This window comes from Pelecanus crispus, chromosome 13, assembly GCF_030463565.1.
Source record: "Pelecanus crispus isolate bPelCri1 chromosome 13, bPelCri1.pri, whole genome shotgun sequence".
In the NCBI taxonomy this organism is placed as follows: domain Eukaryota; kingdom Metazoa; phylum Chordata; class Aves; order Pelecaniformes; family Pelecanidae; genus Pelecanus; species Pelecanus crispus.
In genome coordinates this window covers 9,230,243-9,254,030 of record NC_134655.1, presented here as the reverse complement: position 1 = coordinate 9,254,030, position 23,788 = coordinate 9,230,243, and the positions used below count along the sequence as shown (strand labels likewise).

The 23,788-nt window shown below is 40.2% G+C and overlaps 1 protein-coding gene across 6 annotated transcripts in view; it reads left to right on the top strand.

The window, feature by feature from the left end:
• The first annotated feature begins 1,529 nt into the window (after window positions 1–1,529).
• Window positions 1,530–23,788, top strand: part of MTM1 (myotubularin 1) — a 47,204-nt gene continuing 24,945 nt past the window's right edge. For 3 of the 6 annotated variants that reach the window (XM_075720538.1, XM_075720537.1, XM_075720535.1), the window contains exons 1-7: window positions 1,530–1,564; window positions 3,680–3,836; window positions 14,366–14,437; window positions 15,426–15,498; window positions 17,033–17,127; window positions 18,173–18,283; window positions 19,212–19,313. In XM_075720538.1, the coding sequence (XP_075576653.1) occupies window positions 14,375–14,437; window positions 15,426–15,498; window positions 17,033–17,127; window positions 18,173–18,283; window positions 19,212–19,313 (444 nt within the window). In that variant the 5' untranslated portion in view covers window positions 1,530–1,564; window positions 3,680–3,836; window positions 14,366–14,374. Of the gene's footprint in view, window positions 1,565–2,027; window positions 2,096–3,679; window positions 3,837–14,365; window positions 14,438–15,425; window positions 15,499–17,032; window positions 17,128–18,172; window positions 18,284–19,211; window positions 19,314–23,788 lie in introns of those variants that run through there. The other 3 variants (XM_075720536.1, XM_075720539.1, XM_075720540.1) reach the window with 3 other exon arrangements.

The window sequence follows — 23,788 nt, the reverse complement described above, 5'->3', positions numbered from 1 at the left end:
AGAAGCAAGGGCGTATCGTACCAGAAGACAACAGACAAGATTGCCTGCGTGAGGGAGGTGAACTAACATTTCATCTGCTTTCGCTCACTGCTTGCTTCTGCTGCTTATTAATGTAAAACACACAGTTCCATGGTTATTGTAGAAAAATATTTTTTACTCCAGAAACATTTTTTCCATCATAAGAGGCACCAGCCCAATTCCCTTGTGGTTTTTTGGTTTTGATTTTCTAAAGCTTTTTGAATTCCAGACGTAAATTGTTGATAGTAAAGGAGACACCTAAAAGTAATGAATAAAATTAATTTTGAAGTGATTGTCTTGTGGCTCCTTCTGAAAGTACATCTTGTCTGGTACAAACGCATGGTTCACCTCAAAGTGCCTTCAGCTCAGAGTCGGCTCTTCTGTAACTGTTCATAGGCAACAAACGACTGGCAAAACTAAACTGGAGAAAGACTTTTTCAGGAAGATACGGAAAAGCAGAGGTGCTGGCTGTTGGTGTGACGCTTGCAAAGTGGCAGGTGACGATGTTCCTCCCAAAGGAGCTCGCGCCGGCACCGCGCTGGCGTGAGGCGGGCACTGCTGGAGCCGGGAGATCTGGGTTAAGCCAAGTATGAAGCTCCTAATCGCTTGGGATCACGAAGGAGCCCAAGGTTACTTTTGTTTCATATTATTTACTTTAATATTTTTTTTTTTTCCTTTGATCAGCTCTTCTGCTGTATCCAGTCCTGAGAGCAGGGAGAGGCATTGCTCCTCCGCTGGCAGGGGAACAAGTTAGGGCCAGCCACGCCACCGGAGAAGCTGGATGCAGTTGTTTTGTAACTCAAAAATAGATTTTATAACATCAACAACGTTTTATAATATCACAAATTCCCTTCTCCTGAGAGCACGCAGCATCGGACAGCAAAGGCTCCCCGAATCACCACCTTGCCCTCTAGATGTACACAGCTGCTCTTCCTATGGTGGCAACGGGCCAGTTTATATAGGAATTTTTTTTTTTTTTTTTTTTTTTAAATCTTACATGAATAATCCTCCCGGCATCTACATCACCAATTCTTTTACTTCTTATCAGTTTTTATTTATAGTCAGGGAGCATCCAGAAGGCTTGGGCCGCTGGGGTGTCTCTGGTCACTAACGACCACCGATCGGTCACCGTGATCTGCCTTCTACCGGACGCACGTCCCGTGCTTTGCTTCCCGCCTTTATTCCCGGCTGTTTCATTTAGGAATGCTCTGCCTGGCAAGGGGCGGTGCTGGCTACAGCCGCCCACCGCGGCCCGGCCCCCGCCGCCGCTGCCGCCCCTCGGCCGCCAAGCGCCTGGGACTACGGCTCCCGGCAGGCCCCGCGGCCCCGCTGGGACTACAGCTCCCGGCAGGCCCCGCGGCCTACAGCTCCCGGCAGGCCCCGCGGCCCCGCGGCCTACAGCTCCCGGCGGGCCCCGGGGAGCCGCCCCGCCCCGCGGGGTGGAGCGGGCGCGGCCGGTCACGTGAGCGGCGAGGCGGGTCGGCGCGGGGCGGGGAGCGCTGGGCGCCGCACTCGGGCCCGCGACGGCGAGGGCGGCCGCGTCGCGGTGAGTGTCCGTGGGGCCCGGGCCGGGCGGCGGGGCTATCCCGGCGGGCTGCGCCCCGGTCCCCGCACCCCCAGCCCCTCCCCGCGCCGGGGATCCGTTCGTCCCGTCCCCGTCCCCGCCGCCAGCGTGCCCAGGCGGGGGCTGCTGCCGGCCCGGGCCTTCCCTCCGGCCCAGCCCCTCTCCCTCGGGGCACGGCGCACCTCGCGTCCCCCCGTCGCTTGCCCCTTCGCCTCCCGGGGCGGTCTGGGGGTCGCCGGAGGCCTCTGCGAGGGCCCGCCGAGCGCTGTGGGAGCCCCGCATCCCCGGGGGCCGCGGTGCTGCCCGCCTGCCCGCAGTCACCCGCGGCGCCGACGGCGGGGCGGCCGGCGGGGCCCCGCGGCTGGCGGGGCTCGGCGGCGGCGGCGGCTGCTTGTGGCGGTGGGGCTCCGGCGTCTCCTGACTCACGCCCTGATGTGCTCGATCCGTCTGGAGGCGCGACGCTGCTGGAGCGCGGAGCCCAGCGCCGTGGCTCAGCAAAGACACCTTTGAACTGTAATTTTTACCTTTCCTGTAAAACGAAGTCCTCTCCTGTGAGATGAAAATATTCCCGAGCGCTCGTGGTTCGCTTTCAGACTTTTAAGCCACTTGTAGTATTCGTTTCTGACGGGCTTAAATTTTGTTCTGAAGCGTGTGGCTTCTTTCAGTGTTCACAGCTGAAAGGCTGAAACCTGCCATTTCAGAGCAAAGGTTTTTAGTTGGTTTAAACCAAGAAATGACTCTTGGAGATGATAATGCTTGCCAGCCCTTGTGCTATGGCAGTCAAAAACTCCTGCTTTGTGTGATTGGTGGTTTTGGGTTTGTTTGTGGGTTTTTTTCAGATGTATGTGTAATTGAGAGCATAAGAGTATTACCTATCTTTCTTTCCATAGAAAGCCCTATTTTTCTTGGTACTATAGAAAGCAACATGGGCAATTTCAGTTTTAAAATTGTTGTCGATGTTAAGTGTTTTGCACTTGGCCTGTAGATTGACATGTCACAACAGGTACTAATCAAACCATATATCTTTAAAAAGTACCTTGGCTCTACTGCACAATACCTGTTTTGGGGCAGTATTGTGCTCGTTGCTTGCTAGTAGTCATATATTTGTTTATCATTAACCAGATTCGAAGGGCAGATATCTCATGGTACCAGAACCTCTGTCCTGCTATAGTTTTCTTTTTAATGTTAATTTGTGGTTAAAAAAGTTAGGCTGTACAGTTATTAACAAAGCTGGTAAGCGCAAACGAGCCTTAACACACAGGGCTTTTGGGGCTGTATGTAGCTTCACTGCGTGGCAAACATCGCAAGAGATGAGGTATAGAGGCGTTTTCAATAAAATGCCAATTCTCCCTTTTTGCACTGTTTACCATTCTATGCTCAGTCAGAAGGAAACTTCCAAAAGACGCACTTGCTGAAGAGATGGGCGTCTAGCATCATTGAGGTCGAGCAAACACCAGTGTTAATATGTTCCTGATACGCAGAGTTACAGTGTTACCTAACAGTGGTTAATTTAGAATGCAAGACTAATTTAATGAGAAGTAACTGTAAATCTTTAATATTGTGTGTGTTCTTTTAAAGGAGACAACATACTAATTTTTCTAAGAACTTGAATCAGGCAAAAATAAGTTTTGTTTCATGGTCTGTTCCTTCTGACTTCGCCAAGTTATGCAGCAGCTTTCATATGAAAGTCATTCCTGAATGTATTTGGGAAAAGAAGCAAATAAATGGCAGTGTTCTTTGGGAAGGAATGAGAGGGGAAATGCTTAACTGTGTGCAGAAAGATGCCCAAATACGATGGGGGAACATAACCATGGTTAAAAGGCTGCATAAGATTTACACATTAAAAACATTTCAAAACCCTATCTTAAAGTTTTAGAAGAGAAAGTTCTTCTCAATTCCAACTACTTGATGCCAAACCTCCTGACACAAGATAAAACATAAAAAGAACTAGTACTGTTTGTTTCCTTTCTCCAGAATGTTTTTAGTAGCAACTATTCTGGGGTTTTGCTTCCTTTCTGAAGTTTTTAAAAAAGTAATGTCAACTGAAATATTTTGGCAGTGCTAACAATGTCTTCCTACCTGTTCCATTCCTGTCAGGGGCCAGCTACAGCACAAAAGTCAAATGTTGTTTGAAAGTTGAAGGAATGAACACACTGTTGTCCTCTCATCTCGCACCGAAGTGGGCGTGTCTGTATTTTTCTACAACTGAAATGACTTGTTAAACCTGGAGACTTCTGAGCAACAGAAAACAAAAGTAAGTGTTCTCAAGTAGACTGGGTTACTCTTTTGTGTAAGATGGGGTATGTGGCTTTTCGGCAAAATCTAAGTAATTGGCGCTCAAACTCTTTGCTGGGTTGTCGCATATAATGAACGGAAAGGCTGTACACCAGAGACTCTTGTGTGATGTGATTGGACCCATTAATGCATATCATACATAGGCAGATGTGGGGTAGAGAAGTATGAAACTTTCTGTGCCCGGCAGAGTACCTGCCTGTTACTTGAAAGAGAGCACACCCAAAAGTATGGTGCCGCCCCATGAATGACTTAGGCAGGATAATCACAGTCTCCCCTTTCTTAGGGACTGAAGCAAAGAATGGTTTGTGGATGACTTCGTCGTAGTCCTTAGTCTACAGACAAACTCAGAATGGTACTTTCTCTGTGGTATCGTGTATATTCAGAGAAGCAATTCATTTAGTGGAAGAAGGAACTAAACACAGCAGATGAAAAGAGGATGAGTCTGATGTTTGTTTGTACATGTTCTCAAAGGAAAGTTGGAGGAAAGCCTGAGCAGGGGATGTCATTTTAACCATTAATTTTTTTTTTATATATATATACAATGTATCATTATATAACAGATACAATTTCCATTTCTCTTGTGGAATCATCAGTTAAATCTTTAGCAATAGAACTACAGTGGCCTAAGGGGATATCTTTCAAGAAGAATGAGTGGAGAGCAACTGAAGGCTTTCTTAATAGAAAACTTTGAAGCTGTATTTGCTATCCCATAGGCTTTCCTGTCAACCGCATCAGCTTTTGACAATGCAGGAGGTATACATTCCCTGCAGGGGATGCAGAGTAGAGAAAATAGACTGGGTGGGTTTAGAAAGCCACAGATCAGCCTTCAGGCATAGGTTTCCTACAGATGTAATGCTGATTCTAGAGGTAAGGTGACAAATGGTTCCTAAAAAAAACTCGCTCGCTTCTGTCACGCCACCTAATCTAGCTAGATTTAACAGCTACTTGCTGTACAGGGCTACATGCATAGAGGGAAAACTACTACTTTCTTTGATCCACTCACATGACTGAACTTCCACTTTAGAACTCTGTTACCAGAGTAAATATTAAGAAAAAGCCAGGAAAAAAGATAATCATGGAAAGAGAAAGATAGAATGCGTGGAACAAATACAGGAGAAGCAATAAGTGAGTACAAGTGGATGCAAATAATTGTTAGCATAAATTACAAGGAATAGACCTCTGACAAGTGCTAGAAAACAGGCCAAATAATTATATTTATTACCACTGAAGTAGGTTCTGCTTTTTCCTTGTTACTGTGGTACAAAGCATGAGAAATATCTAAATAACAGATCAGAGTCCATCAGCAGGTAAGTTACTTGGTGTCCATGCTGGCACGTGTCCTACTGTATCATCTGTCTTTGTGGGAGAGCTTGTAATTCTCGTACAAGAAAGCTTGCCAGGATAAATGCCAGGGATATCACCCTAAGCTACATTTTCAATATAATTTGAAAGGAGGAAGCAACTGGGTTGATAATTATAAAAAGTAATGTTACAAACTTTTATGTTAGGTCTTGTTGGAAGTTGTGATCTACTTTGAAAATAGGGTGGGAGTCAAATTCCGTGAGAAGTTAAGACAGTAATGGAAAACCTTCAAATGGAGACGGGAGAAATATCAATCAAGACAGAACTGAAGATTTTTTTTACTCCCTCCAGCTATTATTTATTCAATACCCGGCTTCCATGTACAAGCAACAAGATTTTTTTTTTTTTTTTTTTTAAAGAAACCTATATGCAGAAATGCGTAGGATCTGGTGCACTGAGAAAATATTTGCCAGACGTTCTGCCAAGTTGTTGCTATTTGCTGCCATTTGTAGAGCTTCATTGTCAGGATGTTATTTTTTTGTTAGTGCAAGGTCTTCTTTCTAATATCTTCAAAACTATCTGGGATGGCGAGCCTATAAAATAAGAGTGGACAGGCAACTGGCGCACTTCTGATTTGTTTGCTGAATTAGCAGTCACTTGACTGTTGCAAACTTTTGTCCATCTGCACTTGTTCATACTGAGTCCTTTGGGGACAGTGACTTGCCCTTTCAGATACAGGGCACATTAGGGAACAAGAGAATGGTTTTTCTGGGAGAGGGAGCGTTTCTGATTCTTCACGAACAAATTCAGTAGTCTGTGTTGAGTGCTACAGCTTGCTGTTTGCAGTCTAGCACAGAATTCTCAATGTGAGGGATTCTGGAGTGCATTTTTCTTAAAGGCAAGAAGTCTGGTGGAGAATTGGCATTTAGCAAACAGGTAGCTCCAGGTTGCAAGGTTTTTTGTAAGTGATACTTTTTTTTTCAGGATACGGAACTTTTTTTATAATGCATTACTGATCAATTTGATTAACTGACTTAGAAACTTCAGTGCAGAAGGGCAAATAACTGGTGTGCATTCTACATGCACAGTATCCCAATGAGGCTTGTACTGCTGGCATGCTTTTTGTGTTCTAATTATGGCTTGGATTGAGAAAGCTTTCAAAGAGACTTGAAAGCTCATACGGCTTCCCTGGAAAATTTAGATTTAGTAAGTACATGCAAATGGGGAATATGATTTAGACATTAAGAGAGAAGATCTACTAGTGGCATAATCCAGTCTCAGATCAGTGGAATCATGAGGATCCATGTGAGGAAAGGTAACGGCTGCAGACTCCATTACTCGGTTACACTTGGAAGGATTTTACACCCTGTAACTGTGATGGTAAAGAAGATAATAGGAGATTCTGTGATCTAGCAATCCATGTTGACTCCAAAGATCCACTCTGGAATAAGTGCAGGTAGAAGCTTATGACTTGATATGCAAAGGTGGTTTGCTGGTGTACATCATAGGTATGATTTGCCCTTGAACTCTGATGGTAAGAAATCGTTAAGTGCTTTCTTAAGTGGTTTAATAAAATTCCTTTTCCTGTTTAAATGATACTTACATCTCACAGGTAAGTCAATTTTGCCTTCTTTCTGTTTGCCATCAGTTGCATAACAAGTGACAGGTAATTGCTACTGGCCACAGGTAAATGTATGTAACTATGCTGCCTGAAATGGCATTGCTCTAGGTGTGTTTTTGATGTCAGTACTGTATGGCTTTTAAATGTTAAATCTGTTTTTCAGTTAAGTAGTCTAAATGTATCAGGTCAGAGAACACGAGAGACATCATTGTGATTAATGATCCGAGGGCTGGAGCCCCTCTCCTAGGAGGCCAGGCTGAGGGAGTTGGGGTTGTTCAGCCTGGAGAAGAGAAGGCTGGGGAGACCTTACTGCGGCCTTTCAGCACTTAAAGGGGGCCTATAGGAAGGATGGGGACAAGCTTTTTAGCAAGGCCTGTTGTGACAGGACAAGGGGTAATGGCTTTAAACTAAAAGAGGGTAAATTTAGACTGGATATAAGGAAGAAATTTTTTACAGTGAGGGTGGTGGAACACCGGAACAGGTTGCCGAGAGAGGTTGGTAGATGCCCCATCCCTGGAAACATCCCAGGTCAGGTTGGACGGGGCTCTGAGCACCCTGATCTGGTTCAAGCTGTCCCTGCTCACTGCAGGGGGGGTTGACTAGGTGATCTCTAAAGGTCTCTTCCAACCCAACCTATTCTATGATTGTTTTTAAAAAAATAGAGTTTTGCTTCTAGCATCCCTCTGCATTGGTGTCTTTCACTGTTACAGGAAGTATTTATGTTTTTTTTTTTTTTATTTCCTTTGGAAATAAATATAAGCTAGTATTTCTGTAGTGTGGATTTTCTGTGGGTTTTTTAAATGTTTTTTTTAAAACTTTATCTGTTTGAAACTGGAATTTTCTGCTTTATGCAACTTACTTTTTGTAGCTTAGTTAAGCTTTGGAGACTACTGCTACCTTATTTGTATTTCCGTTATTGAGTACAGTTCCTTTGTGCTAAAATATAACTGGTTAAATGAGTGTGAGAGAGATGTATTTATTTCTATGGGCTTGATTGGTTGGTTGTGGCACTTTAGTCTCACTGTGTTTCTTTTTGGTTGATTGGTGCTATTTGGTTATGGACAGCTGATGTCTGGAAAACTGCCGTCACTGTTGTAGATGTTTCTTGTGACTTGTTTTGTATCCCTGTATATCTTTAATTCTAAAATTTTATTAACCTTTAATGAGACGAACGACTACTCTTGACTTCATTAGATTAAATGCTCATTTACTGATGTTAAAGATGCTGGTGCTTATTTCAGTGACTCTCTGGTATGATAACTTAGATGCTGTTGTTGGCTTGACCCTTCAGGACTGTTGCTTTTCCTTTTTTTTTTTTTTTTTTAAAAAGGATTTATGTTCCTTTCTGCTTAATACTTAGAGTGAAATACTTTTTTTTCTTCCTTCATGGTTGTCTTAGCTTAATTTTGCTACTGTCTTAGAAATTCCTAGAGTTCTGCTCTATTCTATATGTTATTTCTGAAAACCTGTGTATTATGTGTTATCTCTTCTGTGCAGTTGTGGTGCTGACAGATGTGGTTTTGTTTTTTAGGACTTTGTATTTTACGCTTTTAATTTTATTATGGGAAACACAAGGCAGTATATTCATACTGGCTCTGTAGGTTGTTACTGTACCAAATAAAACTCTACAATCTTTGTGTAACACCAGCATACCTCGTCATTATAAACCTGTTTTACATTTTTTGCATCTTCTGTTTAAATGAGGGTGCAAGCAGCTTTTTCTATATACCTGCACTAACTTAAATTACCTCTCAGACACAGTGAAAAATTGTTTATTATTAAAATACTATTTTTCTTCTCTTTGAAATAATTCCTTACTTGGTATCAGGTCTAACTATGAAAATAACTTCATTTTTATCTAGACTGGCAGATGCCTTGCAGATCTTAAATGATTAACACAGTGCACTGATCACTTTAAAGTGTCAGAATTGTCCAATTGTAACTAACTCTTTTTAGAAGTGCTCTAATTGTTTTCTGAATTACTATGACAGCAAATGAAGTGGCTTAGTAAATTTTGTAACTATATTTTTTTGGAGATACACAGACTGTTGTTATTCTTGCACAAATCATTATCTGGAGCAGGATTATGAGAACTTTGGCATGATCCTGTGTCATGGTTGTTGATGTGTGACAGAAATTGGAATGCTTGTAGAAAATGTTCAGTCAAGCTTTTTGTTGTTCATTTTTACCATATTGATAAATGCGATTCTGGTAAAAGCAAATAATTGTCATGCTTATCCAATTGCCCTTATGGTTTTTCTATGTATATATATGTACGCAAAAAAACCCACCCAACCCTGTTTCAGCTATAATAATATGTCACTAATGTTTTTTTCATAATTTTTACCTCTTACACAGTATATTCTGTAAATGTCTTCTGTGTATGGTAATTTAGCAGTTTAATTTCCTCAGTCTTTCCAGATTAACGTATTGAACATTATAGACTATACAAAGTTAAAAATTTCATTTTACATTAAGTATTGTCAAAATTGTTGTTGCTCCAAATGATTGATATAGGTACCAATTTGAAAGTGTTTTTTTCCAAAGTTTTAATCCAGTGACGGAGGGTCAAAAATATTAAATATCTGGAAAGTGGTGCTAACAATTTACGTGATGCAGTTTACTTGATCTCAGATGTTTGTAGTAGTAATCCTGTGGCAGATGCAGATTATGGTGTTTTTGGGCACAGACTAGTTCTTTATACATGTAAAGATTTTAGGTTGACACAAGCATGGCTCAGTTATACAATAGTTACGAATTTCTTGGTGTGATTCTGGTATGAAGATGAAGCCTTAAAAGGACGAGCAAAATGTCAAATGCGCTTTAATTTGTTCCTGGATCATAAACAATGAGAACTAGTTTCACCTGTTGTCAATCTAAACGTGGCTTTGTAAGAGTCTTGGTGGTCTTTCCAAGCTGCACTGCACACATTCTCTAACCTGTTGGCAGTGAAGAACCTTAAGGAAAGAGCAGCTGGTCCTTTCAGTTTTCATAACCCTCAAAAGCTTATTTACATGTTTTAAAGTTTATTTACATTTTCTGTGTGGGCATATGCTTATGTCTGTCAGCATTTATTCATAAAGAGCAGATCAGACCCTTGGATTGACTTCTTAAAATCTGGCCTTCAGTGCCTACCCTTTCAAATGTTGTTGTGCCTCCATTCCCATGAATCCTAGGAAGCACAAGTATAAATATAATCTTTAATGAAAATACAGATCCTAAGTAGTTTAATTGTTACTGTAAGATCATTGGAGCCTACATTTCTTGGTACTGTTACTATATTAAGTTCTGGTAACTTTAACAAAGCTTTGTTTATTAGTTTAAGTTAAATCCAGTAAAATTGCTTTGTCTCCTTGCTATTCTAGATTCAGGGAAGAATGTTCATCTGTTTGTAATGGCAGAGTATCATAAACAAAGTTGTCTGATTTGTTTTAAATTTGGAGAGTAATCATACTTCTGTTCAGCCGCTGACAAGCATAAGGTTTGTATGGTTTTCAATTTTTGTGCAAGTATAGAAGTACATATGGGTGATACTGGGGAATAAAATGTGTTTGCAGTGGAAAAATACTTGCCAGATTTTTCCCTGTGTGGAAGGACTACTGCTGCTCCGTGATAATGAGAAAGTTGTAGCTATTTTAAGACTATGATGGAGTATGTTTTTGAATTGTTCATGGCAATATTACTTTGGGAAGTTGCCAGAAGCTGCTTCTACAATTTGACAGAAAAAGAAATAATATTATAAAAGGAAATATTTCACGTTCATTTTAAATGTTTTTGAAAACTTGTTTGCTCTTTTGATATAGAGGAGTACGCTTCTAGGGTGTGTCCTTGTTTTGATGGGTACTTTTAAATCAGAACTTAATCTTGTCTGTTGCCTGAAGATCACAGAAGCATAGAGAATTCAGGTTGGAAGGGACTTCAGGAGGTCTCTAGTTCAACTCCTTCCTCAAAGCAGGATCAGACCCAGTTGCTCAAAGCTTTATTCAGCTGGGTCTTAAAAACCTCTGAGGATGGAGACTGCAACCTCCCTGGCCCCTGTTTTCACTGCCTGACTGCCCTTACGGTGCAAAACTAGGGATATTTTTTTTTTTTTTCCCCTAAATCAAGCTGGAATCTAGTTTGTTTTGGTTTCTGTTGTGTCTTGTCCTCTCAACGCTCACCACTTTGAGGACCCTGGCGCTCTCTTCTCAGTGACCACCTCAAAGGTACTGGTGGGCAGCTGTGAGGTCCCGCTGGAGCTGTCTCCTTCAGGCTGGACGATTCCCAGCTACCTCAGCCTCTCGTTACGGGGCAGGCGCTCCAGGTCCGGGTCCTCTTGGTGGCCCTCTGCTGAACTCGCTGCCGTTTATCGATGCCTGTCCTGTACTGAGGTCCAAAAGCGGACACTGTTCTAAATGCTGTCTAATGGCTGTTCTATAATGTAAAGTTTAATTCCTTGACCGTAGTTTACTCCCAGAAATCAGGAAAATGTGGGTGGTTATAAATATGCTTATTAGAATTTGGGTTTTTAAAGTGTGATTGGATTTCAAAGCAAAATATAGGCAGCATGAAAAGAGATCTTCCACTTACATACTGATGAAATAACTTGCATTAATTGTAGTGAAAATGTTTGATGGATTTAAAAAAAAAATCTGACAGATAACACCTTACCTTTAATACATATTTATTCAACTTAATTAGCTCTGAATAAGTCTAATTTGCATCATGAAAGTGTTGGAAATGAAACAGAGTAGTTGGTTGTAATTCTATAATGAAGTATTCTATAGAAGTTGAAGTCAGTGAGTGGATTCATTCTCACTGTAAAGTGTGTTTAAAGAAATGAGTCTCATGGAGAGTGGGGGAATTTTACATGAAGTAAACTTAGATACACAGAAACACGCACGCAGAGGTCTGCTGCAAGCGCTGCGCAGACATCTTGTTTGTTTGAAGTGGCCTAGTGAGGTGGCAGCGTGGGGGGGAGGCGAGCTCTGTCCCGCTGTATTGCCAGGTTCTACAAAGAGAAATTTTTCTGAGAATCCGAAAGCATCTCTGCGTATTCCTTTTAATTTACACTGAAGTTTGGAAAAGTTAGAGTCAGTGTTCTGGAGTCAGGTGATTATTATTATTATAGAATCATAACTCGCCTCGTGTAAGGCTACAGTTCAGCCAAAACTTAGTGAATGTGCAGTAAGGGAGGAAATAATGTAGAAGCAAAGGAGGAAGCAGAAGGCTTTTAAAACACTTCATCCTGTTCCCTGTGTGAGCAGCAGAAGTATGCTACGATTGGAGGTAGTATTGAAAGGCATCAGGAACATCCAGACGAGCTTTTCTTCTTGCGAGCTGAGGCGGTGGGTTGGCACCGAGGTGAGTGTCCGGGATGCAGGGTGGGCTCGTGTGACCTCTGCTGAAATTTGTCTTTCTGTGGCTTCGCTGGCCGTGCAGCTACGGTTGCAAGATCAACAGCTGGCTTGGATGTGCCTGTACCTGCTGCAGTCAAAATTTCCATTTTGCAGTGCAGATCTCCTCAGGGTTGCCACATCTTCTAAAAGTCGCTTTTCTAGGGCTTGTTTATGCTCACTTGTCTCTCATGGTTGGTGCAGGCTTAATTTAAATTTATGTGAGCTCTAGTTAAAACCACTTTCTATGTTGACATGGAAAAACTGGGGCTGCTGTGCCTTTGTCTCTGTCTCACCTGGTATTTCTCACATAACATATGAACAAAAACCACTTCATATGGAAAACATTTTAAAACAAGCTTCTGAGTAAATATACCTTTTACCTTTAAATATCTGGTTATTAGAAAACTTAAGCTTCTGTAAATTAAGGAAAGTAATCTGAACAAATATTGGATATTCACAAGTTAACATAGTAATATAGAAAAAGATAAATCTATCTTAAGTTTTGTAGTATGTAAGATATTGCAAGGAAGGAAAAACTGAAAATATCTTCTCAATTTTGTGGTCAAAACATTAGTCTCCAGTGTTGCAGTAGTTTTTCTGTGGAGGGTAGTTTGAAAGAACAATGATTTAATGTTGATTGCTAATAGCTTTTCATTTAAATTATTGGTGTTGCACTAAAATTAGTTCAGGACCCCTCTGTTTCAGTGTTTGGAGAAAGCTGAGACTGCCGGCGACCTAGAAAGGAAGTAATACCTCCGTGTGACAGGGTCACTCAGGCTCTGCGGCATTCAAAGGCATATTTCTTCATATTTCAACTTAATGCAGGTTCTTCTTTCTTTTTTTTTTTTTTTTTGTTGGGGAGTGTGATTTTTATACTGATAAGCTATATCACTGAATATTACAGTTTTAAACACAGTGTCAGGTTTCCTATGTTTTCTTTGAGACATGGAAGACTTGGGCACTGTGAGGAGGTAACAAACCTGTAGAACTTCAGGTCGTGGTTTTCTACCTTCTTCCTGCCCAGACACATTCCTGTATTGTTATAGTAACTTCAAAGCATTTTGAATCTTGCAGTTTAACGTGTTGCTATCGCTTGTGAGGGCTGTTGCAGCGTCACTGTGAGCCCACTGTTACGCGGGAGCGTGGGCTGATGTGTCACGGTGCAGAGAGATCTGGGCAAACTTTTTCCACTGTTGAGAGGGGAGGGAAAGTGCTTATTTAAGGCTTCCATGTTTCATTTATGGAATAGAAACAAAGATTGTGTGGCCTGTAATCACTCCACACCACCCCCCCCACCACCCCCCAAACAAACAAACAAACAAAAATGCTTCAGGATTGCTGTGCGGTGTCATATCGGCTTGATGAAGGGTGTGTGACTAGTGAAAGGGAAGTATAATTTGGTACGAAGTTACTCTTTGGAGTGACTTCAAGCATGAGTGTTTTCCCGATGTTGGTTGTAGCGATCCCTTGTGCAACGCCAGGAATGATTAAGATGATGAATCCTGTATCATGCGATTCTGTCTTTAATCAATAACATTTGGGAAAAAAAATAAATCTTTTTCCTTTGACCGTATCAAAGCTATTCAGACCAGAAGGCTGGACACTCCCCCTTCTGGTGTGCTAACTGAAGTTTCAATTTAGGAAATGGGGGATTGTTTTTAAATGTAGAAGTACTGTGGAACTCCTGCTTTTTCCTTCTCTCCCTTTTTTTTTTAACTTGAAACACTTGGGTGTATTAATATGCTTGTGATTTCAAGAGCTATGCAATAATTTTCTAGTTTGTTCCTGTCTTCCTAAATGAAAAGTCTTAATACAAATGCTCCAAGTAGATTGCATTTCATAGTATGTGTGTCCTGTTGCTTAAAACAAACACTCTAATATCTGTTGACTGAACTAATAATAGTATTCAAACAACTGAATTCCAAAATACAGCTTGAGTCAGAAAATTCCTTATAATAAGAACCAATCCCAGAGCTAGTAATGAATTTCTTGTTAGATTTGGATGCATTTAAATAGTGACCTTCAATTACAAGGTGTTGTGTAATTTTTGAAATTAACAGTAACGTGCAAAACATTCTTGGAAGCTCTTGATGTCTACCTGTGGACCTCCAAAGTCTAAAACCTCTCCTGTAAATAGTATGTAGTCCAGGAGGAAGTTTAAGTCTCCAATTTGTGCTTTCTCACCAGATACCCAGTATGGCCTCATCATCAACACCTAAATATAATTCAAACTCCTTGGAGAGTTCCTCAATTAAAAGGGTGAGTGTAACTTTTTTCATGGGTTTTTTTATGTCAGAGGTCCCAGAGATCCTTGTCTTCCATATTTGGGTAGAAAAATAAGTATTTGAATTACTTTTTTTCTTGAATGTGTATACTTATTTTTATTGCTAAAATTCTAATGCAGTTAACTGAGTTCGTTTAAATGTCTTTCAGAGTAGAAGGACGAAATATTCTCTGTATCAGAAGTTTTGAGAGCCTCCTTAAAATCAGTTCTAATATACTTACTCTTATCCTTGCTTTCTACATTGAAATATTCTGTGGCATTCTTGAAAATTTTTGGCACTTTGATGCTGTAGAAAGATTCTGTACTGCAATTGATAAGTTATACCTAGTAATGTTTGGCTGGCTCAGTTTTAAAATGTTCATCTATAGTGGGAAATACATTAAAGCAATCTAAATGGTATTCCCCTCTCCTTTTTGATGATGCTTGGCTGAAGAAAATGTAACCTTGTGTGCAAGAAAACATAAACTAAGGTTTTATTTAGCTTTTTAAACATTTCTTCAAAAGCAAAGATTATTTTCTATTAATCGTTCTTAAAAACCGCTCAATGTGGAAAAGTCACAAATGAGTAGATTGTGTTTAATAGTTGTGAGTATGTTGCTTGAGTGATTTTGGTTGATTTGTTCTTCCAAGCCCAGCATACTTGGAAAATTAAATGCCCAAAACTTTCAGAGAACTTACAGTATGGAAATTTAAGTCCAATTTAACGCAAATATAGTTAGCTATTCTTTTAGAAGGAGAAATACTAAAACATGCTTATGTTTCAGATCTGTTCAACCTTTAAATGTTTAATAATTACAGTTTAGGATGGTGATGTGAGTTCCTGTTTTGCTTCAGTCTGTCCATTTCTACCATGGAAAAACCTGTTCTTTCCCATGCAGAAATTACCTTTAAGATTTTTTTTTTTAAATCTAGAACTTGAAGGAACTGTAAATAAAATGCAATGTGCTGTTGTACTTTCTTTAGACTCTGAAAGATGGAACGAACTGGGAACAAAATGAAGAAATACCTCGTCTGCCAGGAGAGACTAGAGTTACAGGTATAAAGCTATAGAGCTGCCTAATGCAGTGAATGTTGAGGAATCTGGCATATACATGTATCTTACTGGGTTGTTTCATAACTTGGACTGGTTTGGGCTGGGGGCGGGAGTAAGTCATGCTAAAATGTTATAAATTTTTTAATTGCAATAGGGACTTTTTATAATTTATCACAAATAACTTTTTAGGTTTTTAAAATCTTAGTTTCCGCACATGGCAGGTCCTCCAATACAAAGAAATTGCAAGTCAAGATGTGTCATAATTGTATCTACAGACTAAGTAGCACGTGTCTAGTGATGAGAGCCCCTCCAAGCTTTCCGAAGTCAAGAGAATTCTGCGTGCCACCCACTATGTATTGATACCTTGTACAATAATGTGGAACCTTAGCCCAAACTGTGACTACCCTAAGTACGATCTTACGCTTCCTTGACGCAACATGGCATGCATGTAGCTACTGTGCACTTGTTAGCCTTTACATACAGTAATGTTGTAGCATAAGGAAGATTAATGTGTGGTGTACAGTGGTTTCTTACTTGATGGAGGCTCTTCCTGGAATGGAGCCTTCCACTCACGGAGGTTTGTGTTGAGGTATCGGAATGCAACTGAAAATGGTCTGTCTTTTATTTGTGAAGCTTCTCCTTCCGCCCTGCCCAAGGATTTGTTAGGTGGGTTTGTAAAGAAGATTGGCTTAGGTAAAACCAAAGTGGTGATTCAGAGGAAGTAGTTATGTTTTTAATGAGGAAAGTTGTAGGGAAGGCATGAGGGAGAGGGTGTTGGGAATAAGATGAATGTTTGATATGAACCTTATGAAAATTGTCTGTGATTTGGGGCAGCACGCTGGAAGGAAGGTGCTTGTGGAAGGCAGATAAATAGATTAGGCTAAAGAAATGAGTGGACAGGGAGAAGTAGGTGGTTTGTAGTGGTTCACTTAAGTCTTTAACAGCATTGCTTCAGTTAAATTTTTCTTTTTTGAGTAGTATGTTAGTACTCATTTTGTTACTGTCCTTGCTGAAACACTGCTGATGGCCCTGCTGTATTTGATTGCCTCAAATTGAAATGTAATATTTCTCTTCAGGATGGTGAGTTCCCTAAACACTTTACAACTTGAACTACGTACTTCAATGCCGAGTTGGTTACAAAGCACTGAAAGATGTAATAGTATCAACAGAAGAACGTATTTGTTCTGGGATAGTGAATAGGCTGTTTCAGTAATCACACAGAGGACTTAAATCTGCTTGCTGTTCTATGTCCTGCCCTCTCCCGCGAAGTGCCAAGAAAGAGATGAACACAAATATAACTAGGGAAGGCTACTGAAATCTGCTGATTTAATTTGGGCGAGTTTTAGTATATGAAACTTTCACATTTTCTTAATAATTCAAGTGGACAAAGTTCAGATTTATTACTTCTTAAATTAATTCATCTCAGAGTGGCTCCTATGAGTGAAGCTGTCTTTATTTTACTGCTACTTAACTGATGCTGTCCTTAGCTCTGATCTTTTCTTTTCGCAATCTTTAAGAAATGCTGCATTTCTTACAGACAAGGATGTTATTTATATGTGTCCTTTTAATGGCCCCGTTAAAGGAAGAGTGTACATCACAAACTACCGTCTGTACCTAAGAAGTGTGGAAAATGTGAGTAATATGCCACAGTTACTTCCATGGGATGAGCTGGCTTTAAACCCCCTTCCCTTCACCTCCACTGCCTTTGATTTATTTTGTGACCAGTTCATTTGTTTTAGTTTTGGCACGCATATGCTTGTGGAATTGCATAGGAGGCTTTTTACTTGAAATGGTCTGTAATGTTTGCAATAACCATATCTTAATTGTGCAGTGACTAAATAGTAATTGCCTTTGTGCCACTGAGAGATCCGTGTAAAAATGGAAGTTCTTTAAAGTCAAATGTGCTGTAAAAGTGTGATTTTTGCCAAATTTAATTTTGATTAAATTGCAGTTTAATCACTTACACTGAACTGATACCTTTACCTTTTGTCTGCTGGAGCTTTTTTGATAGCTGCTCCCTTTACACTTATTTTATGATAGATCAAAGGCAGCAACTAATGATGTGCAATAGTTCTCAAAATGGCTATCAGTAAACAAAGATTTTGATTGTCCTTGCTGTTGGAAAAGATAAACACTTTGATCAACAGAACCTCATGTGTGTGGGGGGAGTATTAGTGTGTTCGATAAGCAGCAACATGAAAGAGAGTAAAATGCACTTGTTATCTGTTTCTTAAGATGTTGGTGTTTTTTTTTTTAAATAAGGTTTTGGGACTCTTGAACTGAGGTCTTTCTGGTGGCAGCTAACTCTAGTGTAGTAATCTCTTTTTCATTTTGTTCTACTTTATTCTGTATATCAATAAAGCAGCCTCAGCAAGCAGAGGCAATCAGAAGTATGTAGCAGAAGGCATCTTTTAGGGTGTTGCCACCTTTTTTCCTTGCTTACTGTATTAGGCATGAAGTATTTTTGTTGCATGTTAAATTGGATGATGTTCAAGGCTGTAGAGTGACTGTACAGACTTCGTAACATGTTGGGAGGGGAGACTCAATCAAATGCAGAAACATACTTTTGCTTCCCGTATGTATTTCACGTCTGCTTTCTATTCTAGAATGCAAAAGAACGTTTTACTTGAGTCGTCTTTTTAGATTAATCTTTTCCTCACTCAAACTTTCTTTGCAGGATCCAGTTGTGGTATTGAATGTCCCTTTGGGTGTAATTTCAAGGATTGAAAAAATGGGAGGAGCTTCAAGCAGAGGAGAGAACTCTTATGGATTAGATATAACCTGTAAAGTAAGACTTTCCAATACTTCAATAGGAAATGAAATCTAGAGGTTCCTTTTCTCACTGCTTACCTATTTATAGGAATGAAAAAACACATGTTCCTCACAGCTGAATTTAAAAAGAGCTTCTTGGAACTGGACAGGGAAATACCTTTTTGCATAAATGCTATTTAACTGTCCTCTCTGCATGCAAGGGGAGGGATTGGTATTCCTTTCCAAATCACTAATTCACAAGAGGTTTTGCACAGTAGTCTTGTTTTAGGGCATTATTCCTGCATTGCTGTTGTTTCATTTATTCTAAAAGTGATTTTTTTATACTCATAAAATCTTTGAAAAACACCTCCAACAGGGGTTTTGTAAGCTGTAAAGGCAGTGAAGAGCTTATGTAACAGCTATCTCTATTTTCTTTAGTCTCACAAAAAAATTATGTTGCCATGAAAAAATATGGTCATAGGGGAGTTCCCAGTGGATAATTCAGGATCCTTTGACTCATAATAGAGTATGTATACACATTTGATTCTTAGTAGTTAATGCACAGATTGCTTATTTTTGACGTTAGTGATGAGAAAATAGCTAGGGACAATGCAGTCTAGACAGATTATTGACAAATTTTCATTTTGAAAACATAAGAGTAACTCCCATCCTGCAAACATTCAGTAGCCCACGAGACTTTTTAGTGAATCAGATACAGTCATTTCTGATGGCTTTATGCCAAAGCAGTGTTTGCACCACGCAGAATGTGGTACTGCTTTATTTGTAGAATTCTTATGCTCTATTCCGTTTTATGGGATAAGAAATAAAACTGAACATTCACAATGGTTTGAGTTGTGTTACAAGCAGATTCTAAATCATGTTTAGTGTGTAATACAGCATTTTGTACATCAGATAAAAGTATCTTGCTGCTTTGGTTCACTTAAAAGATAATGCCTTTGTTTTAGGATATGAGAAATTTACGGTTTGCATTAAAACAAGAAGGGCACAGTAGAAGAGATATATTTGAAGTCCTCACAAAATATGCTTTTCCTCAGTCACATAACTTGGTAAGTTAGATCATTTATACTATTGAGTTGTCTTAATGCAGAGTTCTTGCCAATTAACTTTAACTGTTTGACCTACTAATGGGCATCATGGCTGCTTAAAAAGAATAACCACAGAATCTGGTGTCAGCATAAACTAAAGAGAATTAATGTTTTTATTTTGTACATTTACAACACTTACACCTATATATTTGTAAAATTACGGATGCTGTATGCTATACTTCAGGTAAACTACTGAGCACCTCTGATCCATACAGATTTCATTGCTTAGAGACTGCAAGTTGTCCTCCCTAATTAGGAAATACAGTAGTACATGCTTTACTTGATTTCTTGAAAATGTTAAAACTATTGAGCAGTCTCCAAGGCAATGATAAATGTGAATCACCAGGAGTTTTGCTTCAGGAAAAGAAGACATGGTAAGACAATGCTTGTTTTATTGGTGAAACTGATGAAAAATATAGCAGGCAGCTAATACAGTAACAAATTTACACAGATTTATTTTGGGTGAAAAAAGCATCTTATGAAAGGAGTTGAGCGACAATGATGTTAAGTAACCATTATCTTCCATTTTTTTTGCCGAAATTTGTGTATTGTGCTTGGTGGATCATTTTGACATCTCTTTAGTAAATGCTTTATTTTGTCTTTCACAAAATTCAGTTTACATTTTATTGGGGTGCTTTCATTTAGGTTAACTGTATAAGAGCTTTCTTCACAAAATGTTGGAGGGTTCTGCTATGTATTTTTAAGAACTTTGGTCAGAGAATTGTTGAGTATATGAGGCTGCAGTAAGAAGGTTATTTCCTTCTCCAAAGATACATATTAATGGGCTATACTCTATAACATTTAATTCTTTACAACTTCCAGAAATTTTGCATTCTGTATACAAACAGTCTGTGGAATGAAAGCATAAGGAAAAATAAATGCTTTTGCTTAGAATGTTTTGTAGTGTTGACGAGTTGGTCTTAGAAATGAGATTGAGATTTCTACATTTGGGTAGGTGTGAGGAGTTGTACTTGCAAAGAAAACTGTTGTAGAAGTGACTATATCTCTAATTCTATTGCTGGCATTTTATGCATCTTACAATAGAGAATGAATGCAGAACAGGATATATGGACTTCAACAGGATGATGGAAAAGAGAGAGAAAGCTATAGGTAGAAATACCAAATTATAGAGAAGTTTAGGTCAAAAGGGGCTTCTGGACATCTGTCCTGGTTTCAGCTGGGATAGAGTTAATTTTCTTCCTAGTAGCAGGCATAGTGCTGTGGTTTGGATTTAGTAGGAGAAGAATGTTGATAACACACTGATGTTTTTAGTTGTTGCTAAGTACTGCTTATGCTAGGCAAGGACTTTTCAGCTTCCCATGCTCTGCCAGGTGCACGAGAAACTGGGAGGGGGCGCAGCCAGAACAGTCGATCCAAACTGCCCAAAGGGCTATTCCATACCATATGGCGTCATGCTCAGTATAGAAACTGGGGGGGGTTGGCCGGGGGGAGTGATCACTGCTCGGGGACTGTCTGGGTATCGGTTGGCGGGTGGTGAGCAATTGCATTGTGCATCACTTGCTTTGTATAGTAGTAGTATTATTATTATTTTATTGTTACTATTATCATTACTATTTTACTTTTTTTCAATTATTAAACTGTTCTTCTCTCAACCCAGGAGTGTTTCTCACTCTTACTCCTCCGATTCTCCCCCCCCATCCCATCAGGGCAGGGGGAGTGAGCGAGTGGCTGCGTGGGGCTGAGTTGCTGGCTGGGGCTAAACCACGACAACTTCATCTGGTCCAGGCTTCTGTTGCAAGTAGGGCCTTAGATTAGGTTATCAAGGGCACAGTCAAGCCTAGTTTTGAATATTTCCTGCTAGGTAGATTCCATTGTGTCTCTGGGCAATCTCATGCGGTATTTAATCATTCTCGTAGTGAAGACTTTTTTTTTTTCCTTACATTGAGGACCTGTGTGGATTTGCATGTAGTGAATGTGGACAAATTAAGTTGTAACTGACTTAAGAGAGTCCCTTGTGGGATTTGTTTCTTATGGTGTCCAATCCAACTACAGGGCTTGAATAACGTGGTGATGAGAAGTGGACTTGTATTAGGTTTTGTCATCCAAAAAGACCTGGTGTTCCTGTCTAGTGATGGTAGTGAGTAATGTGTGGAGTAGTACACTTCTTGCTTCATTTGTTGTACCTGTTGAACCTAGTAAAACTCATCATTATATGGCCTGGCCCATTTTGAATGTCACTTGCCAATAAAAGTTAAGCTCAATAACAAAAGGCTCAGTCACGGCAGAGGTAATTTTGCCTTCAGATTCAGTAAAGCACAAAACTTGGGAAGATAGCGACAATATGGAGAATGGCCATACTTTGTATCTCTTAGCGATGTCTGGAGCAGGGTGTAACCATTAGAAATTACGATTACTTTAGAGTAGAGTGAGCCTATGTTATATCATGCAGTTGCACCTGTCCTTATTTTCTAATGTCACAATGTGGATGAGCCCTTAACTTTAAAATGTGCAAGCAGGCGTGTGATACTTTTGTTGTGCTTTCACCATACTTCAGCAAGCAGTTTAAATTGATCCTGCCAAAGGTGGGTGTTTCTGCCTGGTTCTTCATTCCTGCCTTGGTTTTCCTTGCATGAGTGTGAGGCTGCATGACGAACCAGATAGGGAACTGAAAGGGACTAAAGCAAAACAAGGAGGAAGAAAAATAAAAGCTTTATCCTGAGTCATTTCCTCAATCTTGTTAGCCCAGTGTGAGGATGGGGTTGGGGCATCTATGGGTGGAAGTGAATGAAGAGGTACGATGGGACTGCCTATTTTGGTGGCTGGTTTAGAACAAGGTTTCACTGGCCGAATCTGACAGCATGTCTGGGCTGTGCATGCCTGCCTTCTCCTTTGAACGTACGCTAACACCCTGACCATGCAGCCAGCTCGATCAGGGAGTTCTGTTACAACGAGCATGCTGTGGCTTCACATGACAGCGGGGTGAAGATGGTGCGCCCTCTGCTACTCACGTGCTGAGCTCTTGCTTTTCTCTGGTCTCCTCTCTACCTTTGTTATTCCTGTCATACCAAACTGACAGTTGTATAATCACTGAGTAAGGCAATGGAGCTCATGTATCCAGCACAAAATATTCTGTTTAATGAGTTAGTCTTGTGCCACTTTTCATAATTTGAGACCTGCTTTGGAATCAGTATGCGCCAGAACCAGTGCAAGAGAGGGCATGCGAGTGGAACAGGGAGCAGGCCGGAGAGAAAAGAGAGGGATATGCCTTATTTTTAGAAGTGTTAAACTGGTAATTTTGCCCAGACCACCTTGTGGAACTGCATCCTTGATCTTCAGCTGGTTCAGCAGCACTGATGCTTGTGCAGCTCTGCAGTGGAAAGAAGGCATCATTAGGACAATAAAGGTCTAAACCTTTACTGTCCTGATTTTTATGTCTGTATTTTATATCAGATTTTTATCTGACTAATTTTTATCTGTAGTGGAACCTTATTCTTAGAGCTGATCCTAAACAAGAACTTGAGATGCCTTGCTTCCATTTTCTTCATGCTATACCATTCTCAGACAAATGGATGGTAAATGCAACCCAAAACTTTATTTCTGAGCGGAGTGTACTTACTGTTTTCAGGATTTTTCTCCATTACCATCCCAACAGCAGTGTTTGAGAGCCTATAATAGATCACAGGTCTGTTTGCAGCTTTTCATCAGTGTCTCAACATTGTCCTATGTGCTTACTTCCAGAAGCTAATTCTTGTCTCTCCAGTTTGAGCGTAGGTGAGGTTCAGATCTCCTTGAATCAGTAACATAACGTAAAATCTGATAGCTCATCAGACTGACAGCTTAGTTGATGTGGAACAAACAGCTGCTCTCCAGAATCCTCTGTTTCATTTGCAAACTTGTGCTAACTGAAAGAAAATCATTACTGAAAGTGTTTTTAAAAAAGTTCAAAAAAATCCCCCCAAAACCACCCCCCCCCCCCAATTAAATGTTTGTAGTATCTCACAAAAGATGAGATATATTTAGTCTCTGTAGTTTGGTTTCTGCATAGCAGCTGCTCCACTTCCTGATCTTATCTTGAAACTACACATCATCATTTTTATATTATTCGCCACCATAATACCTGCATGATACATATTTATATCTAACCATGATGGCTCTGTGGGAATACCAGTTTTGATGAGAGACACTGGTAGTTATGGTGTCCGACTCTGACCTCTTCTACTCCCGATGTAGCTAGTTATCCTGGTAATTTAAAATATCTGAGTGTCAGATCATGATGGTTTTGCTACTGGATCTGCAAAGATGATTTTAGATGGCAGTGAGGCCTGGCGTAGGTGCCTATCTGATGGAGCACTTGATATTGCAGAAAACATCTTGACTTGAGCCTTTATTCTGAATGACTTATGTCGGTCTCAGTGCAATAATGGTATACGGTTACCATATTCGCAAATGATCAGAAGTTAATTGTGTAAATACTG